Raw genomic sequence first — 22,563 nt, 5'->3', positions numbered from 1 at the left:
GCATTTGCTGAGGTTGTGATCTTTGTCAAGTTATTAATTTGAACCCAGAGCCCACTAAATCTAGGCCATAGTGTCTCAGAAATGTTATGGAATTCCTATGCATATAGAAGGAAGATACGACTTGTGCCTTCCATCTATGCACTTCTTGCAACCTTACCTTCTGTTCTCACCACCTTCTAGGGACCTAGCCAGAAGGGAGAGGGCTAAGGTGAATCTTGCAGAGGTAGCTCATCTCTGGAAGCAAAGGATTGCTCTGGAATTCTTCCCAGTAAATCTTTTGCAGTTTGACCCAGAACCATCAAGGTCCTAATTACTTCCCTGGGTCCGGGGAGTCCATTATGCTACTTGATTGTCATCCTGTGCACTCAGTGCTAAGTCCTCTTGCTGCTTTTGTTTGCAAATAAGATGGGACTCAACATACAGGGAAGGGTCTTTGCTTCACCCACCAAGGTATAGCCTTGAATACCTTCCCCTTCCATTGATTGCCCTGTATTGCCTGTACCAACACCACCCTGTCCTTGGTACCACTATCTCTGGGAGGTCAAAGGGGAGACTCCCTTGATCCTTCGAGTACTTGGTTGGGTTACATAAATCTCCCCTGCCTGAGGAGCAGCTGACTTAGGCAAGGGACCTTGTTTGGTTTTCCTTGAACTATTAACAGGGAGATAAGGAGGTTAACTAAGTAAATGTTCAAAAGGCCAGAGTCCCTTCAGCGTGGCCACAGTGATCAGATCTTGTTACATCCTTGCTTTGGATGTTGCCTCTCTGGTTGGAATACGGATGGAAGGAAAAAGACAGCTAGAAGGGCCCCAAAATGGAAATGCAGTGTAGCAGGTCCTAGCTATGGGTTAGCTTCTGGGGACACTCTGTGAGTACATTTGCGTGAAAATGGTAAAATGAAGGAAGGTGGTAGTTGTGCGATGGAAGGAGTGTTTCCACGGGACTGTTGTGGAGTAAATACTGTTGTAGGCTCCGACCCCAGTGCCTCAATAATCCTACCAGGCCCATTCACTCAGCATTGACATCGTGCCAGGCACTCTGCTACGTGCTTTGCCTGTAAGAACTCATGGAATACTTCCCGCAGCTCTGTGAAGGAGGTTGTATGTTTATCCTCATTTTGCAGATGAGGAAACTGAGGGTTAGAGGTTCAGGGACTTGGCCAAAGTCACTGTTCAGCGTGTTGCAGGGACTGGATATGAATTGCAGTTGGTCTCACCCCAAAGCCTGTGAAGCTACACGGCTCTTTGCCACCTAGAGCTGGGGTTCTCAATGGTTGTTACCTCTTTGGGGTCACAGATAACCCTGAGAATATGATGAAAGCTGGAGCCGTGGCCTTTCTGTCCTAAGGAATTCACACATGCTTGGTCCTCCAATTAAGAGCTCTTGTTCCAGGGCACATTTTCTTGTTCCGCATAAGCAGCGCCCATGACAGACTGCCACAAACCGTACTGTGCCTGTGACGCCTAAGACCCGCCAAATACACCCCATCATGCTGTTTGTCAGAAGCTCCTCCATAGTGAAGGAAAAGGAGGGTGAGGAGATGCACTGTTGAATGGGGCTCATTGTTTCGATGCGTGATAATAGCAACGAGGACAAATGTAGCTTCACAGGTGACATCTGACTCCAAGTTAGCAGCAAGCTGATTCGATGCCTTTGAGGAGCTTGTGAGCTGGCATAGGAGGTTGAACTAACAGGTTTGGCCAACAGAGGACAGCACAAAGGGGATCGGACAGGGCTCCAGGTATACAGGGGGCCAAAGGGAAGGGACATGGATTGAGATCATGGAAATGTGCGTCTACTCCCAGCCCTGCCCACTGATTCCCTGTGTTCTCCACCTACCACCTTATCTTGCCATGGTTTCCGCTTTAGAATGTGAAGGAGTTGGATTATCCCCAGGGCCCCTCTGTGTCTCTGAAAGGTGAGGTGGGTGGTGATGAACGGAAGATGGTTAAGTACTAGCTACAGGCCAGGCCCTCTCTGTATATGGTCTGATTTACCCCTCTCACCACTGCTCCAAGGTTTGTGTCATGAATCCCATTCTACAGATGCTGTCAGGTAGATTAAGAATAGCTATCTGATGCCAATTTTCCAACTCATGGTCGGATTAGTCAGAAGTGGCCGGTCTCTGGGATATGGGGGATGGGACAGACAGCTTTGGGATGGAGAATGTATGGGTGGAACCAATAGAGATAAAGATCAGGTCCCAACATTGCTTCAGAGAATTAATGTTTCTCCTGCATTTTTCTTCTCCTGGATGTCAACAGGCCACTTTCCAAACAAAGCCATGCCCTCTGCAGGAACTCTTCCGTGGATTCAGGGGATTATCTGTAATGCCAATAACCCGTGTTTCCGTTATCCGACTCCTGGTGAGGCTCCTGGGGTTGTCGGAAACTTTAACAAATCCATGTAAGTACCAGATCATGTTTTCTTTCCCAAACTTGCTGGTTAATACTTTTCCTTCCCTTCTCAACCTCTGGAGAATTTTGAATGGTTGGATTTGAGTGGAGTTGCTTTTGTAAAGATTTGTGTGATAAAGTGTGCAAAATGCAGGCAGGGAGAATTGCTGCCAGGATTTAAGACCTACCTTTGGTGTATTTTAGGAGTAACGATGTGTAGCTAAAAGTCGTGTGGCTGGGGGGGCGGGGGGCAAAGACTGGTTGGTAAGTTGAGGAGGGAGACACAGCACACCTTCTTCATCTGTCACTTAGCCCACTCGTGTAAAAGACATTCACTGTGCATCTGAACCAGCTGGCCTGGGAGCTGGGGGAGGGGTAGGTAGAGAGATGTGAGTAGGAAGGGGCCTGCCCTCAAGGAGCTCACAGCCAAGGCCGGGGGAATTTGGTCCTTTCTGTTCACAGATCACCTCTCTTACTCAGCCGGCATCTTTCACACTGCACTGTCCCACTGTCTGGTCTGTCTCTTCCCTGGGTGTGAGCTCCCGGAGGGCCAGGATGCCACTTTCTTACCGTTTGTATTCCTGGCTCCTGACTTCAACACCAGAGACATATGGGCTTAGTAAGTGTTTGCCGAATGAGCCATTGAAGATTTCTTGGAACGCACAGAACCATGGCATGATTTAGGATGGACGAAGGACTGTAGAAGATTTATCAAGACAGTTCTGAGCAAGCTGCAGCTGGGGAGGCAGGGCCACATTAAAATGTTCATGGACTTTAGGCTTTGTTGCTTTCGTGGGCCCTCTCTTCCATGCAAAAATATTGAAAATTTTATGAGTGTGTTGATCTAAAGATGAATATAACCCAGGCTGGATTCATCATTATACATATTCTTTCTGATTTTAAGAGTATCCTGAACCCTAGGCACTGTGCCTACTGTGTCTCATGGAAAAGTCGGCCCTGGGGGGGCGGGGCGGGGAGGGGAGTGCGTGTGTGTGTGTGTGTGTGTGTGTGTGTGGGCTTCCTGGAGAGGAGGCACATGGGATGGGCCTTGAAGCGGGGGGTGTGATTTGCTTGTGCGGACACCTGGGGAAGAGCAGTTGGGGCAGGGGTGGTGGGTGGGAGGTTGGAAATCTGGGGAATCAGTGAGGCTGGGTGTGGGGAGCAGAAGGAGTGGAGGACCTGGCAGCCAGGCTGGGGCAGGCACTTGGTTCAAGTGAGAGAGGCAGCTGGACTGACCAGAGCTTTTCCGCTCTTCTTGTACCCCCTGCAGTGTGTCTCGCCTGTTCTCAGATGCTCAGCGGCTTCTCTTGTATAGCCAGAAAGACAGCAGCATGAAAAACATCCACAAAGTTCTGAGAACGTTACAGAAGATGCAGTACCGCTCACGTAAGCAGCAGCCTTCTGTGTATCGGTTTGTCATTGGCAATTGACCTGCACCAGGGAAAGACAGGATCCCAGGCCACCTGGTGCTTGTCCCTGTTAGCTCTTCCTACTGGGTTTTCTCCTCAGTGGCTAGGCTGTATGTAAGGCCTCTCTGCAGGAGGTGTTGGGAGACCGTGAGTGAGTGTGCTGGCCTCCTTTAGCGAGAGACTGGCACAGGCCTGGTGTTAAGACAGTCTGGGGGTGCAGGGTGCTTTCCAACTTCATTTCTTTGGAGTTGGCCATGTGGTTGCCATGAATGGGCAAATTTATAGACAAGGGATACTTCTGTCATATAAGAGCAATTAAAATTGCACCTTGATATGGATAAGTGAAAGTAAGCATTTATTCCTGAAAGGAGACTGTAACTCATCTTTCCCCTAGTCATTTGATTTAGTCTGATCGACATTTGAACTCTGATCTTTAAAAAGCGAAATCTTTATCTTTAATTTGATAAGTGCCCAGGCAGTTTATTGCATGACACTAAGGAAGTGTCTGAGGAGCAGATAGTTTGCTGACTGAGGCACTGGCTGCAGAACTTCTGGAGCAGCCGCCCAGGCAGTGGCCTACCAAGGGGACAGGGCATGTGGGAGCAGTCCCTGCGTGCATGCAATGATGGTGTGCACGGTCTATAGAGAATTTAAAAGCAATAACGATGCATACTGAAAGTTGGTCTACTTTTCATCATCACCGTGCACCAGTTCTAAATAACATCAGTGGTAAATTACTCCCCATCATGGGCCAGCTGCTGCCACTACTCCAGGAATATACTTTTTACTTAGTCTGGTATTCCAGGAGGGATGGAATGGGCTGGCCTTAGCTTGAAAGACCTCCCAGATTCTGATCCGCTTGGCAAAAGGAGAAATGGTGTAAAGTGTTCGAGTTTAAACCAGACTTGGTTTGGAGGTTTTTCTTGGGTCAGGAAAAGAGGCAGTGGGCAGTGGGGGACCTGATGACAAAAGGAAGCAAAGCGGTGTGTGGAGGTGTGGACACAGAGGAAGTGTCACTTCACATCAGAGAGAGGTGTGACTGTGCTTTGGCTTCTGGCTCAGCTTTGAGGGGCCCCCCAGCTGGACCACTCCTGGCTGCATGGCCAGGCCATCCGGATACTGTTTCCTTGCTCTCTGTAAGCCCCTGCACACATGTGTCTGTCCCAGTGCAGGACACAGAGAGGACACTGCTCAAAGCGTATTAGTCCTTCCTGATCTACTGGAGGGCCCCTGCCTGGTAGACCAGAGGCAGAGCTAGGGTGATTTCTTCTACAATGTCAGCGTGGCCCAGAGGAAAGAGGAAAGAGTGTTAGGATACATTACCTTGTAGTTTTGTGACTTTGGGAATAAGTCATGTAGGCCCTTTTGGGCCACTCTTCTCATCTATAAAATGGGGACAATAGGAGAACCTATCTCATAGGGCTGCTGTGAGGAATAAATGAGATAAAACATTTAATTGCTTAAAAACAGCATCTGGCACATAGGAAGCATTTAGTGAACATGAGCTGTGATCATTTTGGAGTGATGACATTTTGGCCAAGCCATTTAACCTTTCTGAGCCTTAATTTCCTCAGCTATATTATAATAGGTAATTACATTTTACCTAAATGTAAAATATAAAATCTAACAGTGCCTGGCACATAGTATGTGTTCAACAAATGGGAGCCAATATTTTCCTTATGTGTCAGTGATGCATTTCTGAGCACCTGGCCTTGCTCTTCTGCTCTCAACTTCATGGCTGGAGAAGTAGACTGGCCGTTGGGGATGAGGTGTTAAACACAGTTTCAGACCTTAGTAGGGGCTTCGTTAGACACGCAGCAATTTTTCTTCTTTGAGCAAATGGCGGGTGGAGTTCGGGTGGAGAAGAGAAACCAAAACTGCATTCAAAAAACTTCCTCTGCACAGCTCTGAAGAGAGAAGGTCTCCTCCGAATTTGATTGTATTATATCCGTGATTATCTGTCCGTTCACCCAATCGGTTCCCTTTTCTGCCCTGCGGCTACTTCTTAAATTGCTTTCTCCTTTCTTTGCCTGCCTTGCAGCAGAGAGCCAGGCCTCAGTCTAGAGGGAATACAGGAAACGCTGCTTCTTCCCAGATGAAGCCAGTCAGTCACTTTTTGCTGAATTTGACTAGCACTCTAGATTGGGGAGAGGATCAGAGGCTGGGGTGTGTCAGAGTAGGACCTGACTTAGACACCTGTGCTGAGTTAGCTCTCTTGCAGTGTCACCCTCAGGACTGCAGGGATCCTTGGTGCAAAGCCCAGCCCTCATCAGCCTTCTCTCTCAGACACCCACTTCCTGCGATGGGCCCCTGCCTCTCACACGGCAGCTCATTTTGGGTGTTGACAGCTTTCGGTATCAGAAAATATCCACTACGCTGCTATACCTTTTTGAAAATGAGGCTAATTCTTTTTCCCTTGAGCTACGTAAAGACAGGTCTCATTATTTATTTATTTTATTTATTTATTTATTTATTTATTTATTTTTTGCCCTCTCTTCCCAAAGTTTGATTTTTCTAGACTTCTGGAATGATTTTTTTCCCTCCTATATCTGGTTGTGTTTCGGTGCCTCTCTGTCTTTCTTGAAGTTTATCAAAAATGACAACAGTGTTCTAGCATGCGGTAAAAAGGGGACTTTTTCTTCTCTTGTTCTGAGCACTGCATTTCTGTGAACGCAATCTGAGATTGCGTTAGGCTTTTGGGCGCCCACGTCACTTTGGCTGACTCATCTTCCATGTGCAGTCAACCAAAATTACGGAGTCTTTTAAATATACGGCATTGCAAGTTTCTTGTTCTCCATTTCCTATTGTGCTGTTGGCATTTTGAATCTAAGGAAAATACTGTCTGTCTCTTGTCTGTTTTACATTTCTAGATTTCCTATGTCACCTCGTCCTACCAAAACCATTTTAGATTCCGATTTTGCCATGTACTACATTTGCTGCTTCTTGTTGTTTCCTATCATCTAGGAAATTGATAAATATCTCGCTTTGTTCTCATCCAAGTCATTGATGACTGTGGGATGAAGGCTTGAGGTTTGCATCAGTCCACCGGAAACTAACAACCCCTTTGTACGCTACCACTGCGGCTCTTAAAGTTCTACCAACCTCTGTTGTTGTGAGTGCTGGGCCACTGAGCTCCTGCTTTAGTGGTCTAGTTGGAGGACTTATCTTGTTTTTTCCTTCAGTTTTCATGTGCTAAATCCATTGGACTATCCACCGATACTTTGCGCATATGGAGGTCTCTACTCAAATACTCTCTTCTAGTCCCATGGTTTCCTGGGCTAGAGCATTGCTTTATTTCCACTTATTGGATGAGACCTAAGAAGCAGTTAGTTCATTTATAGACAAATGGGTTGATTGATTCAGTCGTTCAACCAGTATTTATTGAACATCTAATATGTGCCAACCACTGTTCCAGGTGCTGGGACACAGAGGTGTACAAAACAAATATGGCCTCTGTCCACATGGAACTTCTGCCTCTAGACAAGACTCTGATACAGAAGGGGGAAGTGACTTTCCCACGTTATCACAGACCCAGGAGGGATAATCTGGGAATAGAACACAGTTAAGCCTCTGTTATTTCATGCAGCTCTCTTTCTACAGTGCAATCGTGTGCTGCTCTAATAATCTTCCAACTGTAAAGTCCTCTAGTTTTAAGAATCAAATCATAGACAAGTCTAACTATCCTTGCGAACCATCCATGTAGAAAGCCTTACAGAGGGACCTTACCTGGTTTTCTAATCCCTGGAACTTTTTGGAATTTTATTATTTTCTTCCTAAACCTACAGACGTGCAGGTTGAATGGTGGCTAACTTGATGTTTGGGAATCAGTGTGAGGAGCATTCATTCTTCGTAAGTCCCTATCATGACTGCAACCCAATGGAAATATCAACATTGCATAAGTTTTTAGAATCTCTAGAAAAAGTGACGGATCTAGCAAGATTCTGTTTCTGTGAAATGCAGAATGTCGAGGGGCGTTTTCTCTGAGTGAGTTTTGTGTGACATCTGAGATGATTTCAGGTGGCACATGGATGGCAACTTTCAATTTTAACCCACATCAAATTACAGTTTCATGCGTGTTATTCCTTAGGAAGATTTTCAATAGGAAAAAATTAAAGTTAATTTAAAGGAAACATTATTTTATGTGGATATCGTAAAAATTGTGAGAGTCGTTTGTAGATGATTGAAGGTTGGAAAACACCTGTATAAGAGAAAGAGTTTGGGGCTTTGTATTAAGATTTGTTTTGGGAACAAATTCAGGCTCTGTCCCTCATTATGTGTCCACGTTGGGCATGTTTTGATTCTTTCTGACCCTCAGTTTACCTGAAACGTGAGATTAGCTGCCCCCAGGGTCATTTAGCATTAAATCAGATGTAATCCGTGGCTGACTGATGGCAGGGCATAGCACATAGTTGACGCACAATAAATCTGAGTTGATTTACCTCCGCTTCTCTTCCTGGCTGACTCGGCTTCACCAGTTTGTCCAACCTCTCTGGGCCTCAACTTTCCTTGCCTCGAAATTGGGACTTTGACAACCCAACCTGAAAATGTTTTACCTCGGAAACTTGGTGGGTATTTGGGTGGGGATCACCTGGGACCGGTGATATAGGCTGTCCCCTACATTGTAGCCCTTGAAGGCAGGACTGACCCTTACTCATGGTTCTGTCCCAAGCATCAGCACAGTAGCAGGCATGTAGTAAGCAACCCATGAATCTGTGAGAGAAATGAATGAGGGTGAGAGAAAATACCCGCCCTTCAGAGTATTTTTAGGGTCAAGTGAAAGTGCTTTGAAAAGTATGGAATCCCAGCACATGTAAATTTCAAGTTGATTCCCTTGTGTAAACCCACGTCAGCAGGGCTCTAAATTAATAATAATGACGAAAGTTCTTAAAACAGCTTTGGCTTGCTCTCTTCCATAAGGTTTATTTTCCTGAACTTGACTGAAGAGCTGCCATGAACACAGAGGCCTGACATGGATTTACTGAGAAGCGTGAAAGGTTTCATTTTCATAGCCCCCTTCCAAGGCCCTGGTAGGGATCTTAGCAATTAAAAATTGCCAAAGTAGTGTTTTAAAAAAATACACTGTTTCTTAAAGAGAGCCCCCCAAATTGTGTCAGCTTCAGGACTCACAACCTGCATCTGTGTCTGCCAGAGGCACTGGGTGATAGAAGGAACTGTCTCCTTCCTCACCTTCCTCCTTCATTCCGTCCATCAGCCTCACTCACCAACTAGCCCCGCTGCCTCCCACCCCTTTGGTGAATCTGGCAGACAGGCCAGAGCTAAGGCCTCCCAGATGGGGCTGGTGCTGCCTGGATCAGGGCTGGTCTGGACAAGGAGATGTCCCTTTGCTTTCTTTTTGTCTTTACTGCTTGTTTCCTTTCCAGCCACTTACAGGCATCGTCACTCAGGGGTACCGACCAGGCTCATCAGCCTGCTTCCTGCTGAACGTTTCTGCTCAGGCATCCACTTTGCTCCAGTGCCTTGCTCCTTTCCCCAATCCTGGCATCTTGATCTCAGACACTTTCATCTCTCGGGCACCACGGGCCGAAGTCCCTCTTGAGTTTGCACTGTATATAATGGTCGGGCTTCCTACTTGGTTGGGATTTGTGAAATGCATATCCTGGGGCTGAGGCTTCTTGGCTTCCTGGGGTGGTCCATCCTTACACCCCCTATAAGAACTTCTCCAACTCCTCTACTTTCCCCCGTGTCCACAGTTGATGGGGCTCTTGTCTGCTGCTGCTTCCCATGTCTGCTCCCCCAGCCTCCCCATTGCTTATGCTGGCCAGGGACAATTCCTAGGCTTGTGAGGGCACTGTGAGAGTTCCCTATCAGCTGTGGCCTGGCCCAGTGGACAGGATTGTGGGTTCTGTGGTGGGGCTGGATGCCAGATCCCCAATCTGCCCTGTGCAGGGGACTCAGCCGCTTCCATCCGCAGCCAAGATCTTAGCTCTCCAGGTGTCAGACCCCGTCCCAAATTACAGCTGCACCAACACCTTTTAACAGAAGCCCAGTAGATGGGACTTCAGAGCATGATTTTCCAGACCTGCTGAACTAGGCCAGGTCAGGTAGGTGGAACAGTTGAGGGATGGCTATCAAGCTGTACGTAGAGCTGCCAGATGACACATTTGTGTGGATGCCATGGTTTCCATGAACGGCACTCCCCAGGAGAACTGTGCTCCCAGACGCTGGGTAGTGTACAACCTACATGGCACTTTGCTGTGGCCTAAGTACCTTATCTCTACTTCCCATACTGAGGACTAGGGTTACAACAGGTCTCCCACAGCCCCTGAATCAGGGGCTTCTGAAATTCCTTCTGTCCAAGATGTAGAGTTCTCTGAAGCTTAGGAGCACTTTGCAGGGAAAGAACAAGGAAGAACTCTGAGCATTTTGTCACTGGGCTGGAGATGTCCCTTTGGAGGACATCCCACATCATTGGGGTCAAGGGCTGGAAAGGGGCAGGACTGGAGGAGAGACCCAGGGCAGCGCTGTGTGCATCCTGACATCCTGACTTGGGTCTTGAGCTTTTCCATCCCTTTGGCTAGATTTTTGAATGTCAGTGGCAGGACTGCCATTTTCGGTATATTCATGATGCTGATCTGATTTGTTTGGCCTTTCTGATGTGTTCTGTAAGACTTTTATGAAATAAGTCCAGAGGGTTATGGTGAGCTTTACTTAGCGAAAAGGGTCATAACTTTCTGTCTTTTGGATTTCCTAGCAATACTGGGAACTCACTGTATGGCCCTTTGATTCTGCTTTGATCTTTGAAAGTCAAAAGGCATGATCCCCAGAGGGCAGGGGAGGCTTTGGTGACATGGCAATGTAGTTGGCTGTGGCAGGGAGTTGAGGGAAGGAGATGTAAAATTTTCATCTTGTAAACATCCACTGGGCAGTACAATTTAGTGTTAAGAGGACAGACTTGGCAGTCAGGCTGCCTTGGTTCAAATCTTGGCTCTCCTGCTTACCAGCTGTGATCTTGGATCATTCCATAACATCTCTGTCCCTCAGTTTCCTCAAAATGGAGATATTACTAGAATCTTTCTTAGAGATATTGTGGGGGAATAAATAAGCCAATAAGGGTAAAACATTTGGTACAGTTTCTAGCACATGAAGTACCAGGCTTGTACTTTAATTTCACTACATTTTTACAACCATCATGTGAGGTAGGAAATTTTGTTCCTTTTTATGCACACGAAGGAGTTGAAGTTCAGAGAGGCTAAGTAACTTGCCTAAGGAAGCACAGCTGGCAAGAGGCAGGAAAAGAGCTACAACTTCAGTCTTTCATACTCTGCTATTACATGCTAAACGGAGCAGCCCAGGGTAACCAGACACTTCTCCAAGGTCACAGGATACTAGGCATTCATGGGCTGGGATCAAAAAGGAGACTAGGGCTTCTGAGAGAAATGCCAGACTTCCTCCATTTCCTGGCTTCATGGGTAACAGGCATAGATGGAATGTCCCCCAGGGCCTGTCTAGAAAGAACATCCTGTGATTCAGACAGCCACTTCTCCTTTCCTGCCTGAACCCCTTTATTCCCTTGAGCAACTGCTGAAGTTGACGTTGCAGCCCCAAACTTTGTTGTTCTTGTGGGTCCCCCTGAGTGTCATCTTGTTGAGAGATCAGATGACATATGTATCAATATTATGTCATCAGACTGGAAATTTCTTTCAATCTTTGGATGATTGCAATTCATGTTCTACATGTACTGTGTTTCCTCAAAAATAAGACCTAGCCGGACAATCAGCTCTAATGCATCTTATGGAGCAAAAATTAATATAAGACACGGTCTTATTTTACTATAATATAAGACCGGGTCTTATACAATACAATATAATATAATATAATATAATATAATATAATATAATATAATATAATATAATACAATACTGTTTCGAGGAAACAGGGTACTTGTCGAAAGTTCTGATTTAGGATCTTAGGGTTTCCTATTTTGAAACCTTTCCAGCTAACATGAAAAAGGTTTCCTAGACCTGTCACAGCCAGGCTGCATCCAGGTGCTGTGTTGAAATATTGCTTCAATTAAATCAAATCAAAGGTAAACTTTACCCAAACAAGAATAGAAAACACAATTGTACTCAATTGCAGGCCAGCACGTACCCCACAATATCGGACTGACTTTAAAAAGTTTGGATTGTTAACATCAAGAACAGTGTTTTATGTCTCTTGCTTTTCCAGCATAAGATTTATTTCCCTTGTGTGTGGCAAAGAGCAATTTGGCAGTTCAGTGAGTTTCTTGTTGAGAGCTTCCCATTTCTGGCCCTCTCATCACTGTTGTCTCGAGGCACAAAAGGGCAATGTTAGAGTGACACTTTGTCAAAAGACTAAGTTGCACCAGGTAACGATGCCATTTTACATTTCAATGTGTTGTTACATTTAAGGCTTACACGGGCACTAGCAGCTTGATATTACCATCCCCGTTTTATTGATGAGGAAACAGAAGCTGGAAAGTGTTAATGTCTTTTGCCCGTGATCATGTAATAAAGTTGTGGACTGAATCCATGTCTGTCAGACCCCAAAGCTCAGCAACTTCCCCCCAGGCCATGCTGCCATGTTGTCTAATTCCAACACCAGGAAGCAGGGGTGGCAGCATCTGCTTTTGATGCCAAACACGTGATGCTGCCTTTGATGCCACAAGTGTGATGAAGCATTTTTAAAGAGTAAAGTGACTTATTTAATTCCCGGTATAGTAGAAAGAGCCAAAAGCTTTGTAGCTACAGCCGATTGGGTTCAAATTCACCACTTGCTTGCTCTGTGACCTTGAGCAGGATATTAACCTCTCTGGGTCTGTTTCCACATTTGAAAAATGGGAATAATACATTTCTTGTAAGTCTGTTTGAGGGATTCTAGAAAATAATACACATAACGTGTCTGATGTTCAGTAAACGCTAATCACCTTCTTCTGCCCACAAACCACTACCTTGTCCCGTAATACATTTTATTAATTTTAAAAGAAGAAAAACTAAGCTATTTATACATTATGTATAGTAACAGTCCTTCCTTACTCCAGCCCTGGAAAGAATCCCTTCTCAGCCCCTAACTCATAAACTCATCTTCCTTTTAGGTCCAGAATTCATCTGGGCCAATGCAACCTCCTCAGTGTTACCTTCCATTTCTTTCCGGGCTTCCAGAGCCAGCTCAACTGTGTCTGCCACCCCCATTGCGTCAGGATGCTCCTGGCCAGTGTGAATAGGTCACCCTGTTTCTTTGGGGCCACAGTCTCCACAGGCTCTTTGAGGGCCTGGTTACAACAACTTCTACCCCGTTGGCCACTTCTCAGTAAGACACAAGTTTGCTATTGCCTTAGTAGATGGATCGGGGGAAGATGTGTCATGTGATGTCTCTTTCCGTCCCCCGGTTTCAATGATGACTGGTTCTGGAGTGGCAGAGAGGGCTGGAGGCTCACAGCTCTGCTCATCTGACCCTCTGGCCATCTCCTCTTGGAAGGCAAGGGAAAGGATCATGTCTTTATACAGCATCTTTTGCTACAGGCTCCTGCTTTCAAGGAGCCCCGAGAAATTCTGCTACTTTGAACCATAGCACTAGTGTTTGTGGTTCAGTATCCATTTAAAAGCTTGTTGAACCAATGCAAGTTCATATTACATGTAAAGTGCTTGAAGAACTATGTGGCTCCTAAAGTTATAATATTCCCATTGGTCTCAAGAAGGGACGCTGGCTTCCCTAGTACTTGTCTCAAAGACTTCATGGAGCATGACCCGAAATGTTCTGGTTTCTGTGGGAACCCCCATCACATAATTGCCATCATGACTTGATCACCATTTATTTTGAACTTGTTTAATTTTCAGCGTGTATGTGCTCACTCATAATGAATTCAGAGTACTTTACACACTTAGTGTCATTAGTGCTTACCTAAGCCACACCCCTGGTGAGGTAGACCTGCATTTATAGAGAAATGCAGGCTCCAAGAGCTTAAGTGACCTCTCCAAGGCCACATAACTGGAAAATTCTGGAACTGAGATTTGATCCAGTTTAGCCAGAATCCAGAACCTGAGATCTTTCACATATGTCTTAGTATCCCTCAGCAAGCCCTCACTGTAGAGAAGGAAACTCCTCCTGGGGTGGGAACCCCAGGCCCAGATGCACAGCAGGAGGGTCCTGAGGCTCCTGGCCCACTCTCACCTGCGTAAGGAGTCACCTCAGGGAACAACCAGGTCATCCTGCCTTACCTGCTTCTCCAGAACCCTGGCCTTCCCAGAGGAGCCCTGGTCTTCCCAGAGAAGGTCCAGCCACCTCAGTGAAGCAGGCAGTAGCTATGCTTAGAGAAGAAAGTACAGCCCTCGCATCAGGAACACAAACCAAAACAACAGAAGACACCTGAGTATGTTTGTTACCCGCCCTTTTGTAGCAGAGAACTGTTTCAAGGTCTCGTTTATAAAACCAGACAAGCTTAGGCTGAGTAAAGCCACAAGTTAGAATTTGGCCCAGGGCCCTCAAGGCCATTACCCGTTTGACGTGGTGAAGGCTGGAAGACCCTCCTGGGGTCCTTTTAAGAAGAGTTTCTGGGCCTTGGAGGCTGACCTGATCTCTTTCTCCACTTCTCCTTTTTTCATCTGCCTCCTCCACCCACTCACTTCTCAAGCAGCTGATTGCTGTGGTTCCTTTTCATGTTGAACAAAAGAGACTACAGCAATCTTGAAACCCGAAACCCTGAGCTGGGGACTGGAGGGCACTGACCGAGAGTAACCCCAGTTCTCTGGCTGAGGACTTCCCTCCTCCGCCTTTCTGCTGCTGCCCTCCTCCCCCCCTCCTCCGTCTCCTCCGTTTCTCCCCTCTCCTTCTCTGTCAGGCTGGCTGGACAGAAGCAGCTGGGCACTAAGTGGCTGTGGAAGCATCCTCGGGGGCAGGGCCTCTCCCCACCACACTCCAATACCCGCTGTGGAAGCATCTCCTTAGCTTGGTTCCAGAGGCCTGGCCCAGAGGATTGGCACGAAACAAGATGCTGTACTGTTCTTCCTCAGCCCACAAAATATACACTTTGCTTGTTTTGTTCTTTAGATGCCAAGCTCCTGCATTTTTTTTTTCTCCTCTATTGTCCCACCTCACTGCTCCCAAAGCAAAGCTCTTGGGAATTGGGTAGGCTCCTCCAGGCAAAAGCAAGGAAGCCGAGGTCAGAGAATCAAGTGTTTTGGTCCATATTGGAGAAATTGCAGCAGGAAAGCCCTCTTGGCCTTTGGCTGGATAGTGACTTTCAGTCTTTGTAGGCAGCAGAAACTCAGGATTTAGTGACCAGCCTAGCTCCCTGATGGCCCTGTTCTGGGACAGCATTCGTACCCTCTCAGTTACCCGTGGAAACTCTTGAGGCTCATCAGCTCTTTCCCTATAAACAAGTACTTTCACATCCCTGATCTTGGTGTTCACGACAACCTGTGAATATTATTAGCCCCATTGTATGTTTAAGGAAACTGAGGCCCAGGGAGAGTAAGAAAAAAGGAAAAGAGAGATTCATGATGACACAGTTAAGGCATAGCCGAGCTGGAACTTGAATTTCAATCTTCTGATGTTATATCCATGCAGATTTCATTTTACCCCGAGTGTCCTATGGATAAGAAGACCCACAGGATCATCTTCTCACCCCGTGTTTTATAGATAAGAAAATTGAAGTCATGTCAACTCACTTGGGCCAAGTTAAATGGTCACGTGACTGTCTTTTCTACTAAGCGTCGTCCCCTGTCTTGCTTCTAAAGACTGGTTTTTCTGACTGGTCATCTTCCATCAGTGTTCATCATCCTTGCGGTGACCTCATAGGTGTGATTATTCCCACTGATTCCCTGTAGAATACTAGATTTATTTATTCCTCTATAAAGTTCTGAATAGACAAATCAGTCAGTTTTGGCCTTTTCTTCATCTTATAGAGTGTATCAGCAGAAAGAATTCAAGAATTCTGTCTGACTCAGGAACTCAGCCAGGCAAATATAACACACACACACACACACACACACACACACACGCCTTAAATCATAAATTCAACTTCTCCACTTAGTTGGCAAAATCGCTTCTGTGTTCTTATCTGTTCTAAAAGCCTATGCGTTAGGGTCAAATTAGCAATGAAGCTAATGAGACCAGTCTTTCCTGAAAGTCATGATGATGTTAGCCATCCTTTATTGAGCACCTTTCTCAGTGCCCGGCATTATACTGGGACTTTTAGGTACATTTTCTCATTTAATTCTCAGCTCAGCCCATTGAGGTAGATGCCATTGTCACCCCTGTTTGTTCTGTTCACATTTCCCCACTCCCTGCTTCCAGCTTCCACTCACCTGAGTGTCTTCTTGACCTGGGCTGATGCAGCTGAATGGGATATGAGAAACTCTAGTGTTATCTTGACCTGGTTTGTTTCATATTCAAGTCCTGTTCCACTCTTGCCTAACCACTGCAAAGTGAATTTACTGCTCCATAATTGGCTGTTTTCCAGATCATGTCAGTTCATTAGTTTATTCACTACTTGTGTTTATTTATTTCTTCATGCATCCACCATTTACTGAGTGCCTCCTCTGGGCCAGATACTGCTGCACTTTGGAGTTACAAAGTCCTGGCCCTCAAGGCACTTCTGTTCTTCCGGGGTAGAAAGATGTTTGCTGAGACAACTGCAGCTTCATTTGTGCGGTGCCTGAGGGAAACACAGGCTGCTGTTAGGGCACAGAAGTAGGTCACCTAACCCAGCTTGCGGATGGGAAAATCAGGGCAGTCTTCCTGGAGGAGATGACTCATGGTCCGAGTCATAAAGAAGGGGTAGGTGTTAACTAGGCTACGAGGAGAAGGTCTGTTTCAGACATCTGGCTTTCTCAATATTCTTGGCTTCTCCACTCAGTTTTCTGCCAGCCACATAAGGAGAAAACTGAGACCAGAGATACAAAGCCACGGCACTCTGGCCGCACACTACCTTCCTCTCTCTTTCTTCTCTCATCTTCCTTTCCAACTCTTAGGTTTTAAGGAATCTCCTCTTTCTATGTTTATCTGCTTGTCCATTAGTTATTCATTCAAATACTTTTTTTGAGAACCTACTATGTGCATAGCACTGCAGGCTGTCCTAGTTCCAGCCATCATGAGAGACGGTACCCTTCCTCACCAGCCACAGCCTCTAGAGAATTTTGGCTCTCTGTCCTTTTCCAGAATTTGGCTTCAACCTGACTCCCCACCATGGTACACTTGCAGATACACCTTGTCTTAATCAAACGCTTCCATGAACTGTCTTCCTCATCCCTCCTTCTGTTTTATTGATTTGCCTCTTCATCAGCCTTGGAAGTTCCTTGATGGCAGGGTCTGTGTCCTTACCTGTTCTCTATACTTCATTGTGGTACACTGGTTTAGTTGAGTGAAGAGAATCCTTTTCAAAATCACAAAAGTATTAACATTTATTGAGTACCTCCCACAAGCCAGTTGCTCACTCTTCATGCTTTATATGTGAATATCTCTAATTCTCACATCTTTGAAAGGTGGACACTATCTTTACCTCCTAGGTAAGAAAACTTGGGCTCAGGAAAGCAAAATGAATTTCTCAAAGCCACACAGTTAATAAATAGCAGAGTCTGGCATCAAATTTAGGCTTTTCTGGTCTCACACCCCTGATCTTTCTACTATACCATTGTTTCTCAAACTTGTCTGGAATCACCTGGGGACTTTTATAAAATTTTGATGCCTGGGTCTTAGTCCCAGTTCTGATCAGTTGTTGAGGGGAGTGGCCTGGGCACTGGGAGTTTCGTAAAGCTTCCTGTGTGAGTGTAATGGGAGCGAGGTGGAGAACCCGTGCACCACACACGTTGCTTCTCTGGGTCCACACTGACTGTAGCTGTGTCAGTGGTGTGTGAATCTAAGAGCCCACATGTGTGGTATCCATGTGACCAGAATGTAAGTTCTTTGTTGCCAGGGATCTTTGGCCTCCTTGCTGCTTCCCCACCCAGTGACCTCACCACCCCTGCCAAGGGTTATTTACTGTTTAATCAGCCTCTTGGTTCTTAGGTCTCATCCAGGGGATTCACTGATAGATGGTTGGAGTTTGGTCACTTCCAGTTGTTCTCATCATCAGAGCCTGTTGACATAACAGAAGAGTCTTATAAATACTCTGAGTGTACTCACCAGTCTGGAGAGTGTTGCTCACCACCGAGACCTGTGCAAGTCCAGTCGGGGCCGCATCCCACACTTGGGCAGCCCTGCTCGGGAGGGAGGAGGCAGTGCTGAAGTAGCCCAGTACAATAGCTGCATGCTGCTCTGGCTTCTTACACTCAGCAGGGATGTGTGGCCCACCTGTGCAGTGAGAGTCAGCTCCGTGTGTACTCTGTTCTGTCCAGAGCTCAGAGAGGTCTGACCCCCAGTATGGTGCTTCTTCCTTTGTTCCACAATACCCAGTGTCGGGCTTTTCATGCCAGGCCTCAGTGTAAGCCCCTGGCTTTCCTACATTCCTTCCTGTTTGCCCCTACCATAGGGATGCTGGGATACCCAGATGTCACTTTGTGTACCTGGCAGTGTGGTACCAGTCTCTAGGGATCCTGTTTACTCAGGGGCTGTGGCTGGTGGTGGTGGTGGCGGGGTCGTCCTGACACTTCTGGGCCCTTCTTGGGCTTGCTCAGCTGAAAGAAAGTCTCCTGTGATGCTGCTCAGATAGTTCTGGAATCATCACAGTCCTAATCCTATCTCCTAATATTTATTTATTTATTTGTTTGTTTGTTTGTTTAAATTACAGTTTATTGGGGTGACAATTGTTAGTAAAGTTACATAGATTTCAGGTGTGCAATTCTGTCTCCTAATATTTATTATCCAGCCATCACCCACTGACCAGTAATTCTTTGCCAGCCCCTGATCTGGGCACTGTGAGATAAAACACATATTCTGTGTCCTGGAGGCATAAGCTAGGGGAGATAGTATGCAAATAAAACATTCCTAAAAATATGGTCCCCAGTCCGCCTGCATTGGAAATACAAGGGGTACTTCCTTATTAAAATATAGATCCCTAGGCTCCATTCTAGATCATTATTTCAGGATCTCTGGGGATTCGGCTCAACCCACTGCATTTTAGCACACTTCCTGAGTGTGTCTTAGGTGTTCTGAGGTTTGACAACTCTGGCAGTGAGCCTCACGGTTACAGGATAGTGCCACGTGTGATGGGGAGCCCCAGGCAGCTCCTGTTCTGAGGAGGAACACTCTTGGGCAAGGAACAGCTTCTCGAAGGCATCATGAGGAGTAACTAATTGTGAACTACGTGTAATTGATCCTTTCTATAACTGCGTATCACTCATGTTTGCTTAGGCAGAACATACTTGGATCAGGCAGCACTGATGAGAGTCTGGTTGGGCTGTTGGGCCCTCCTATGACATCTCTACACACAATCCCCTTAGCGCCCAGGTTTAACGTCTGTCCTTTTCAAGCCTCCTACCATAGCCCCAGTTTGAGATCTAACCTCTATTTCTCTTCAGTTAAATGATTTGGGTTTGGAAGTTTGCCCCCTAGAGGTCGGTTAGTGCCTGGGTCTGTGGGCTGCAGTCTGCAGATGAAGCCTGCCCAGCCATGTGGTTACGATGGGCGGTTTTTTCTTTATTGCCAAGAAGTTGGGTTATTAAGAGGGAGATGTGGATAGTCACACGAAATAGGGCAGGGAAAATGATGGTATTTAAGAACTGGGGGCCCCCTATCACGCATCAGGTCAGAAACCTCTCATTTTAGCCATGAAGAAACTGGGGTTCCAAAGGATAATATGAAATACCAAGTGACGCCACAGGCCCAGACTCCAACTCTGGGAACTGAAATTCTGGCCAGTGCTGGGAGCCTTCTCTACGTGTACTTGGCGGGCTTACCATGTGAAGGGATTTTGTATGAAATCCTGCAATCATTAGTAAGGTTGATTTTTTAAAAAAAAATATATACTTGTGTGTTTTCTTCAAGCGTGGCGGCCCTGGGTGGCGGAGCTCTGCATCACGTGTTCCACGTTTGGCATTAAAACAAGGCCATGTCTGTGGAGGTGCTTTGACATGCGTTACACTCCACCCCAGTGGCTCTCCCAGACCAGCAGCGGCAGCATCTCCTGGAAGCTTGTTAGACAGGCAGATTCTCTGGCCTCATCCCAGGCCCCCTGAATCAGAAACTCTGGGGTTGGGGAACAGCAGTCTTTCTGAAGGGGCCCCACAGGTGGCTGTGATGCTCACTCACCTTTGAGACCCACTCTTCTTCATCAAGAGGATATCAGCCCTGGGGCCTGTGGGAATAGGACTTTAAAATAGCTGAGGGTTTAGCTATCTGAGATGGCCGTGGGGAGACAGGAGCAGTGGAGTGGGTGTCACAGATCTCAGGTGGGATGGGTTTGGCTTTTGCCTTGAAAAGCGAAGGAAGGCTGTGTGTATGTGTGTGTACAGCACTGTCACCCTGAGTCTAGGAGCCCATGTGGAGTGTGGCTCTCCATGTCTTCAGAAAGCAATCTTTGCATGTCTCTCTTGATAAGGCCAAGCTCCTCGAACCTTGTTTCTCTGTGTGCATACCACAGACAGAACCCTGTGGTTGGCCATCGTTTTAAAAACGAGGCAATCGATATTTTATTTTTCTCCACTTGCCACATTGTGCTGATTTTTTTTTTTTTTTTTTTTTTTTGAGTTACTTAATAAATGAAAATAAAACACTATTTCTCGGCAGGCTTGATGCTTCAGGATTTCCTGGTGGACAATGAAACCTTCTCTGGATTCCTGAATCACAACCTGTCTCTGCCAAGGCCTACTGTGGACAAAATACTGGAGGCCAATGTCAATCTCCGCAAGGTAAGCTGCGGCCCTCAGCTTCCTCTGTGGGACTGATGGCAATTACATTGTTAGGGAATGCCTGGAAAGCAGTGAATAAACCCCTGTCTTTGTAATGGCGCGGAAGGAGGGTGTTAGCTCAAAGTCAGCTTCACCTATTTTCACTTCCCTGCTCAGGCTGGCACTGCCAAATTGTTCAGAGAGTGGAATGTGCATTCTGGCGTCATGGGCCAGCTGGTTGAAATAAAACTGATTTCCTGCCTATCAGCTGACTTTTATTAACTTCCTCCTAAGAGGGGGATGAGTTTAAGTTAAGATGAAACAAACATTTTCTTTAAAGTTTCATGGTTCTGAGACAGTAACCAGGGTTGAGGATTGTTGGTCTGCAGCAGCTCTATTATAAGATTTAGAATACTCAGTGCTGCCTTTAAAGATAGACAAGAAAGGTATATAAGGGGAAAATGGTTTTTCTTTCTCCTCTTAATTTATAAAACCAGGAAGTAGTATTAGTGTTTATGTAGAATTTTAGCGTTATATTCTTAGAAAACATCCCCTGACATCAATAGACAGCATACAGCTCCTATGCAGTGGGTAGCACACCCAGCTTGCATGGTTATTGATTTTCAGAGAAGCTTCTCAAGTTTATTCTCTGGCAGAAAGGGGAAATTGCTTCCTTATCCTGTCTCATGTCTACATACTAGCTTGTCTTTACAATAAGCAGAAGTAGTAGAAGTGTTTATGCCTGAAAAATAAGATCTTTGCTATACATGATCTAGAACTTTTAAAATTAGAAAAATGTGCTTACTGCTGGCCCTTATGAAACCAGGAAAATATGCTTTGTGTTTACCAATTGTGTGGTTGGGAGATGGGCCAAAGGCAGCAGGCGTCTGAAAATAGTTACATTTAGCATGATTTCCGCCGCCCTTTGCCAATTCATATCTGTCACATCCAATCAGTTTAAAATAAGGGGCATCCTTAGTGCGGAGGTGGTCCTTGAATGGTAATTAGAGTCTGCATAGTCAGTGCTCTTAAACACAGATACTAAAGGTAAGCTGACAGGCTGGCAGCAGGACTAGTTAGAGAAAGGAATGAAACTGAAGTATGCCTGAGTACCTGGCAGTAGGTGAAAACTTAGTGCAAACCATGGCAGGCCAAATGCTCTGCAGTGTTAGAAAGCTGAATGGGTCCTGTGAGGCTTTTGGCCCATCACTCACAATAGGTTGTCCTACAAGCAGGTCAAGCAGCACTAATTTAAACTAACAGGGGAGGTAGTAATGGAGTAATAAAGCGTTTGCATCACCCATTCATTCATGCCACAAATATTTACTGTCTGTAATGTTCCAGCACTATGGACACAAAATGAACAGGAAAAGCAAGGCTCCCCATCTGATTGAACTTGCTGTCTAACGGACAGTGAGGACCACACATGAAGAAGCTCGGTTCATTTTGGCCCAGGGAAGCTAATGAAACAAAATATGACCAAGGAGAGGCTCTCTAGAGGGTCTTCTATAATGAACAGATAAGAATGACTTAGAATTGGCCTATCAATGAGATGAGAAGCTTGGCTTTCTGGTACTCTGCTCTGGGGCAAGTAAAATGAGGACTTCCTAATTCTGAAATTGCTTGAACATAGTTCTTCGCATCAGTTAAATGTATGTACCTACAAATAAATAGTATAAATTCTCCCCCCCCCCCCATAAGTTAGCCCAACCCCAGTTTAAGATATTATAAGTTCCAAAATAATGAGAATGTTTTTCTCTAATAAAAGTGGTTTCAGGAGTTCAGACTCTGGATTCTTAGTCACTGAATCATATATCCCGCTTTTGAGAAAAAGAGTTGGACTCAGGATTTTCCTTTGCAAGGACGAGTGTGGGAGATGATGAGTCAGACACAACATTCAGGTTTTAAATGTCCTGTCAGATCGTGCCTTGATGCATTCCCAAGTTCATTAAAGAGACCCGCTGCATCGCACTATTGCACTGGTGTCCATTCTTTAAAGCTGTGTGATGCAAAGTC

The 22,563-nt window shown here is 45.9% G+C and overlaps 1 protein-coding gene and 1 non-coding gene across 5 annotated transcripts in view; both read left to right on the top strand.

Moving 5' to 3' along the window:
- Positions 1-22,563, top strand: part of ABCA1 (ATP binding cassette subfamily A member 1) — a 122,141-nt gene that overhangs the window by 32,032 nt on the left and 67,546 nt on the right. For all 4 annotated transcript variants that reach the window (XM_019734159.2, XM_074330781.1, XM_019734160.2 and 1 more), the window contains exons 4-6: positions 2,265-2,406; positions 3,667-3,782; positions 20,447-20,568. In XM_019734159.2, the coding sequence (XP_019589718.1) occupies positions 2,265-2,406; positions 3,667-3,782; positions 20,447-20,568 (380 nt within the window). The remainder of the gene's footprint in view (positions 1-2,264; positions 2,407-3,666; positions 3,783-20,446; positions 20,569-22,563) is intronic.
- LOC141571431 (small nucleolar RNA SNORD67) lies at positions 1,526-1,627 on the top strand. Its single transcript, XR_012496174.1, has one exon. It is a non-coding gene; the product is annotated as a small nucleolar RNA SNORD67 (small nucleolar RNA).

The sequence above is a fragment of the Rhinolophus sinicus genome, linkage group LG04 (genome assembly GCF_036562045.2).
Source record: "Rhinolophus sinicus isolate RSC01 linkage group LG04, ASM3656204v1, whole genome shotgun sequence".
Classification (NCBI taxonomy): Eukaryota; Metazoa; Chordata; class Mammalia; order Chiroptera; family Rhinolophidae; genus Rhinolophus; species Rhinolophus sinicus.
Note: the sequence above shows the minus strand (reverse complement) of the source record. Positions and strands in the feature narration are given on the sequence as shown.